Here is a 7591-nt window from a genome sequence, read left to right on the forward strand (position 1 = left end):
CCCCTCAGACCTCAAAGATTCCTTCCTCTCAGAGCACCATCACGTTCCTCTGAAGAAACCCGTCCAGCATGAATACCTGCCACGGAGCATCGGACCCATATGCTCTGTCACTCACCAATGTCCTGTTCCTGGTCTGAGTCAATCCTTCCTATTTTTGTTGTCCCCTCCTAAAGGGAAAAACAAAGCCATTTTAATGAGAATAAAAAGGGACGCAGCCCTGCCCCCAAAGGAGAGCCCACCTGTTTGAGCGTCATCACCATCCTCCCATGCCCACCCCAGCCTTTTCCACACCACTTCTCAGCTTTGCTCCAGGCTGTTCTGACTGCTCTGCCCACTCACGCTGCAGCCCAGGAAGCCCCTGAGAGGGTGGGGTCAGAAAAATGCATGACTAAGCAGCACCAGCTTTTTGCAAAGTCCAACTAGGGCTGGCCGGCTCCTTTCTGCCCCATAGCCTGCAGTTAGGCCGTCAGAGCTTCTCTAGTCTGAGGAAGTGGGCACATGGGTATAGCCTTCTCCCGGGGCTTAAGGTTAATGTGGTCCAAGTTTGGTCCAGTCAATCTCAAAGAGACACGCCTTCTAGGATGATGTATGGAAGCACAGGATTTTTACCTTCTTGGTCCGCAGATGAGGTTTAACAGACACCAGATTCTAAGAAGAGTAAAGCACAAAAAGGAGAAAAGCACATCTAGAATCAAAAGACTGGAAGAGAGTACAAGAGAGGAGGGGGAAACTGGAGTTAGTATCAATGAATCACTGGGTTAGTAGAAGACAAGGCCTTTGGCCCTTGGACTATAACAATGCAGTTTAAGACCACATAGCTCTGTTTGAAGAAGGCAGCAACACGGCAACCAAGATGCGAGTTTAGATATGTATTTATCTTTTCTATTTTTTAATTAATTTATTTATTTTTGGCTGCATTGGGTCTTCGTTGCTGTGCACGGGCTTTGTCTAGCTGTGGAGAGCGAGGGGCTACTGTTTGTTGCAGTGCACGGGCTTCTCATTGCAGTGGCTTCTCTTGTGGAGCATGGGCTCTAGGCGCGCGGGCTCAGTGGTTGTGGCTGGCGGGCTCTAGAGCGCAGGTTCAGTAGTTGTAGCGCATGGGCTTAGCTGCTCCGTGGCATGTGGGATCTTCCTGGACCAGGGCTCGAACCCGTGTCCCCTGCATTGGCAGGCGGATTCTTAACCACTGTGCCACCAGGGAAGCCCAAGATATGTATTTATCATTTACTGACTAACTTTTCCCTGTGTCCCGGGCACTGCGCCAAGTGCTTTACAGCTAGCTCTCATTTAATCCTCTAACAACCCAGAATGTAGGTATTACGATCAGGAATCTGAAGCTGACAGGGGATAAGCTGCCCACTAAATAGGACAACCCTGGCTAGAATTCAGGTCTCTCCAGGTCCTGTGCCCACCACGTGTTTCCAACCTCGCCAAACCACCTGCCCGGTGACTGATGTTTTTGAAGTGACTGGAAAGTTCTGCACTAGGCTTCACTATCAGCAGCCAGAAAGGAGGGCCCTGTAGCTCTCCCAAAATCGCTTGAGGGGAAAGACCCCTGGAAGGAATGAACAAGGCTCTGGCTCCCCCCGCACACCCACAACCAGCCAGAGCCCAGGCTTTCCCTCTCAGCTACTGAGGATCACACAAACCAATGGATGCCGGTCTCCAGACACTGCCATCCAGAATCAAGGGAGGGGGGTCAAGACCACTCTCAGGGGTTCAAGGTCAGCCCTGATGATGAGGCACATTCCTCCCAAAGGAATAAAGGCCACAGCACATCCCAACTTCTAGATCTGCAGAGCAGAAACTACCCAAAAATGTGCTGGCATCTCATTTAACATGGGCTGAGCTGGCGCCTGTGCCTGCTGCCCCTCTGCCTCTTTATGCCTGTTTATTGGGAGGAGCAGCAACACAAAGGCATTTATGAGATATCAGTCCAGGATATCAGTAACCTGCTCCACCCTCCCTTCCTGCTGCCCGCTCCCCACCTAAGTTGCTTCCCAAGGTGACTCAGGCAAACAGTTCCCAGGCCACTGCGAGGGACTAGTTCTGGGTCTGGAACCAAGTTAGCAAATAAAAACAGAGAATCTTGAGTGACTACTGTTATACTACTACCCAAACCAGGATCTGAACAAACAAAAAGGGGGGAAATGGGTACAAAACCTGCAGAAATGCCATGATTAGTAGACTGAAATCCTGTTTCCCCAGGTTCACATCCAGAACATGAGGGAGGGAGTGACCCCCAGTGCACTGACTTGGCAAGGACACCAGCACTCCAGCATCGTCCATCTCCCGCCTCCAACTCAATCTCCCCATCATCCTTCAACCCTCTGCGGCTACCCTGAGCTCTGCCACTTGACGTCTAACTTCATCCAGTCACTCCACCTCCAATCAATATATCAGATCAGTTCTACTCAAATACTGAGCATTTTAATCTATGTATTTATCATTTACTGACTAACTTTTCCCTGTGTCCCGGGCACTGCGCCAAGTGCTTTACAGCTAGCTCTCATTTAATCCTCTAACAACCCAGAATGTAGGTATTACGATCAGGAATCTGAAGCTGACAGGGGATAAGCTGCCCACTAAATAGGACAACCCTGGCTAGAATTCAGGTCTCTCCAGGTCCTGTGCCCACCACGTGTTTCCAACCTCGCCAAACCACCTGCCCGGTGACTGATGTTTTTGAAGTGACTGGAAAGTTCTGCACTAGGCTTCACTATCAGCAGCCAGAAAGGAGGGCCCTGTAGCTCTCCCAAAATCGCTTGAGGGGAAAGACCCCTGGAAGGAATGAACAAGGCTCTGGCTCCCCCCGCACACCCACAACCAGCCAGAGCCCAGGCTTTCCCTCTCAGCTACTGAGGATCACACAAACCAATGGATGCCGGTCTCCAGACACTGCCATCCAGAATCAAGGGAGGGGGGTCAAGACCACTCTCAGGGGTTCAAGGTCAGCCCTGATGATGAGGCACATTCCTCCCAAAGGAATAAAGGCCACAGCACATCCCAACTTCTAGATCTGCAGAGCAGAAACTACCCAAAAATGTGCTGGCATCTCATTTAACATGGGCTGAGCTGGCGCCTGTGCCTGCTGCCCCTCTGCCTCTTTATGCCTGTTTATTGGGAGGAGCAGCAACACAAAGGCATTTATGAGATATCAGTCCAGGATATCAGTAACCTGCTCCACCCTCCCTTCCTGCTGCCCGCTCCCCACCTAAGTTGCTTCCCAAGGTGACTCAGGCAAACAGTTCCCAGGCCACTGCGAGGGACTAGTTCTGGGTCTGGAACCAAGTTAGCAAATAAAAACAGAGAATCTTGAGTGACTACTGTTATACTACTACCCAAACCAGGATCTGAACAAACAAAAAGGGGGGAAATGGGTACAAAACCTGCAGAAATGCCATGATTAGTAGACTGAAATCCTGTTTCCCCAGGTTCACATCCAGAACATGAGGGAGGGAGTGACCCCCAGTGCACTGACTTGGCAAGGACACCAGCACTCCAGCATCGTCCATCTCCCGCCTCCAACTCAATCTCCCCATCATCCTTCAACCCTCTGCGGCTACCCTGAGCTCTGCCACTTGACGTCTAACTTCATCCAGTCACTCCACCTCCAATCAATATATCAGATCAGTTCTACTCAAATACTGAGCATTTTAATCCATCTGGTCTCTCCTTGACCTCCAATCTCTCCCCATGCTTCTGACAAATGGGACGACTGACAGCCTTTGGTGTTCAGATTTGTTATTAACAGCCACTTCTGCCTGAGGCATTTTCACTGAGATGATTTATACTGTGTCAAAAAAAGAAGCTACTTTAACCTTCTGTCTGGGAGGCTCAGTCTCTGACAACTTCTCCGAGGGCTTATCCTCAGAACACAGACTTTCTAAATGTGTGAGACGTGCTGACATCTTCCCACCACATGTACTGCAGCAATAGCAATCTGATTTCTCCAGGGATGACAGCAGCGTCACACATCCCCATAAACTCTGTTCCTTTTAAATGTCAGTTTAACGTGCTGGGGACAATTATGAAAATGAAGATTGGATTTTCAGTGAGCATAGGGATTTGGGCCATGTAAAGTATGTTCAGCCATCCATGGGGACTGTCCTTCTACAGTAGGACACTTTTGATGAGGACAGGATATGAGATTACATGGGTCACTAACCCTCAAAACACTTCATTCAGAAGTGAGGCCCTGGCCTCCAGGTGACAAAGAACCAGGGCAGCGAGGTCTTTGTGGAAGACCTTTGCATCACTCTATTTTCTGTGGGTGGCTGCATGTCACACCCTGGTCACCCCTCACCCCCCAGCTCTCTGGACTCCTGCAAGCTTTCTTGAAGCTTCCTAAATCTACTCCCTCTTTCCTCTCTTCTTTCCCAGGCAAACCTAGTAATAGAGAAGGGGGGTTGAATGAAGTGGGAAAGTACGGGAAGGAAACTGTTTCAGATCTTTTGATCCCTTTAGCCTCTGAAAGCCGTCTGTGAGCAGCCTGTATTTGCTGGGAGCACTCAGGAGTGCTGCCGGAATTTCGAGGTTAGGATTTCACCTCCATGACTGCACTCCTGTGCTTCAGGAAGCCGGATAAGGAATACAAGCAGCATTATTCTTACTTTAAAACAAGGAAATTTAGGCATAGAGAACAAAAGTAAGAGAGACAGTAGCAGCAGCTGAAAACCAAATGACTGTTCAGATTACTAATCTTCTGCTGTATTCATACAAAGACAAAACAGATCACAGTTGGTTGGCAGGCCCAGTTTCCTGAGGGCACACCTGAGGGCAGCTCTGCGGCTGGCTTTTCCCTCCCTGACCTCTGGGGCCAACGGCTTAAGGAGAGAGGGGGGTGCGCCCGCCCGCTCACCTTGAGGTGATAGAGCACGACACCTGTGCTGAGCACATCGTCCTCCAAGGCCATCAGGTGTGGCAGGCTGGAGTCGATGACCAGCCCAGCCCTCCTCCTGTTGATGTCCACTCTGTAATGTTCCACGAGGGCCTTCCACTCGTTCCACTTATGGGCCCAGTCTTTAGTCAGCTGGTCAATCTGAGGAGACAGAGGAGGTGATCTTGGACACTCAGTACAGGGAGCAGATGAACGGTCCAGCGCCATCCTGGCCCAATTCCTCATGGCATCACTTCCTCAATTTCCTCCCCATGACTCTTCAAGGCCACACATGGGCCCTTGTACCTCTGTGAGCTCTCTCTGTTTTCTAAGTTTTCCTCAAAAAGCAACTGTTACTTTTATAAATAGAAATAATAAATGTTATTTTTAAAATTTTCTGCAATGAGCATGTATTGTTTTTATAAAAAAAAAAAAACACAAAAAATGTTACTTTAAAACATTATTTGGGGACTTCCCTGGTGGCGCAGTGGTTAAGAATCCGCCTGCTGGGCTTCCCTGGTGGCGCAGTGGTTGAGAGTCCGCCTGCCAATGCAGGGGACACGGGTTCGTGCCCCGGTCTGGGAAGACCCCACATACCATGAAGCAGCTGGGCCCGTGAGCCATGGCTGCTGATCCTGCGCGTCCAGAGCCTGTGCTCCGCAACGGGAGAGGCCACAACAGTGAGAGGCCCATGTACCGCAAAAAAAAAAAAAAAAAAAAAAAAAAAAACCCCCCCCCCCTGCCAATACAGGGAACACATGTTCAATCCCTGGTCCGGGAAGACCCCACATGCCATGGAGCAACTAAGCCCGTGCACCACCAACCACTGAGCCTGCGCTCTAGAGCCCGCGAGCCACAACTACTGAGCCCACATGCCACAACTACTGAAGCCCATGTGCCTAGAGCCCATGCTCCACAACGAGAAGCCACCACAATGAGAAGCCTGCGCACCACAACAAAGAGTAGCCCCTGCTCGCCACAACTAGAGAAAAGCCCACACACAGCAACGAAGACCCAATACAGCCAAAAATAAATAAATTTTTAAAAAATCAGTTGGGATTTGAGTCACATATCTATTGATATGTTTAAATTCCCATCTTTCCACCCCCGCTCCTATGTGATCCATACTGGGAGTCCTCTTGTGAACTTCTTTCCCAAGGTGCAGCACCTTGAGTTCTAATATAAGCTTGTATGCACCTCAAAAACAAAGCACCAAGATGGGTCTCCCCAGGGAGAATGAAGACTATGAAACTGGTCTGAACTACCACACAATAAAAAAATAACAACAGTAATAACTAATGTTATTAAATACTGAAGGCGGCGGGTAGTGAAAATTGGGAGATTGGGATTGACATATATAATACACACTACTATATATAAAATAGATAACTAATAAGGACCTACTGTACAGCACAGGGAACTCTATTCAATACTCTGTAATGGCCTATATGGAAAAGAATCTAAAAAAGTGGATATATGTATATGTATAACTGATTAACTTTGCTGTACGGCAGAAACTAACACAACATTGTAAATCAACTATACTCCAATAAAAAATTAATTTAAAAAAACACTGAGGGCTTACTATGGATCAGGAACAGAGTTTTAAAAATAAACACACCAAGGCTTAGAGGCCTTAAGCTAAGCCCACTTGGGAAACATGAAGGAATAATGTTGAATATAGAGTCCTTTTTATTTCTTACGGTGGAAATTGTTATCAAGGTAGGAAGCTTCTTTTGGGAGTGGAAGAACTGAGGAAGACCAGGAAAAAGAACTGGATTCAGCTAAGTCCTTCGCTCATAAAGAGAAAACTTAAGAAAAAAAAAAATCATGCCAAGTTTAGGTACAAGTATTTTATGACTCTAGCAACATTCTTTTTTTGGGCTGTACTACGCAGCTTGTTGGATCTTAGTTCCCCAACTAGGGATCGAACCTGCGCCCCCAGCAGTGGAAGCACAGAGTTCTAACCACTGGACCGCCAGGGAATTCCCGAAACATTCTTTTTAATGATATAATCATTGAGTTGAAGTTTGAAAACTACAGGGTACCCGTGAAGGGCTGGGTTGGATTGGGCCCTGGCAGAGGTAGGTGGCAGGGCACATCCGCTTGGAGGCGCTGCAGAGGACACCGCTCCTCTGGCCAGCCTTCATCACCCACTCCTACCTGCCTAAGGTTGTAAGACTAGCAAGCGGTTCAAGTCCAGGTCTGCCGGCCTGTATAATGTAAAAATGCTAATGTGCCTGGAATGAACCAGAAATCAGACCATATAGCTAAATATAGAAGTTTTGAGAAACTTCTGGATATGTGAAGTTTAGTTTGGGTAACAAAATATTGACATAGCCAGGATACTTCAATAACATACAGGATGATGCAGTAGAGTACTGGAAATGGGGACATTTGTTTGCAAGACCTAAATCTAACCTGTCACCAAATAATGCCTGCTACTTCTTCCTTTTAAATGTCGCTGGGGAACTTCCCTGGTGGTCCAGTGGTTAAAACTCTGTGCTCCCAATGCCGGGGGCACGGATTCGATCCCTGATCAGGGAACTAAGATCCTGCATGCCGTGTGGCATGGCCAAAAAAAAACAAAGTAAAAAAAAAACTTATCACAAGTGATTAAAAAAAAAAAAAAGTCTCTGGGAATCACCATTTGATTCAATCTCCCAAAATGTCCTCACCCTCATGGGGTCACAACAACAGTCTCTTTCCTCC

The 7591-nt window shown here is 48.0% G+C and overlaps 1 protein-coding gene across 1 annotated transcript in view; it reads right to left on the reverse strand.

Annotated features, from left to right (window-relative positions):
• The window catches only part of STARD9 (StAR related lipid transfer domain containing 9), a 137047-nt gene that overhangs the window by 33668 nt on the left and 95788 nt on the right, over window positions 1-7591 (reverse strand). The window contains exons 16-17 of the mRNA XM_007460123.1: window positions 4862-5041; window positions 116-167 (exon numbers count right to left, since the gene is read on the reverse strand). Of these exons, the coding sequence (XP_007460185.1) occupies window positions 116-167; window positions 4862-5041 (232 nt within the window). The remainder of the gene's footprint in view (window positions 1-115; window positions 168-4861; window positions 5042-7591) is intronic.

The sequence above is a fragment of the Lipotes vexillifer genome, unplaced genomic scaffold, assembly GCF_000442215.2.
Source record: "Lipotes vexillifer unplaced genomic scaffold, Lipotes_vexillifer_v1.1 scaffold408, whole genome shotgun sequence".
Lineage (NCBI taxonomy): Eukaryota > Metazoa > Chordata > Mammalia > Artiodactyla > Lipotidae > Lipotes > Lipotes vexillifer.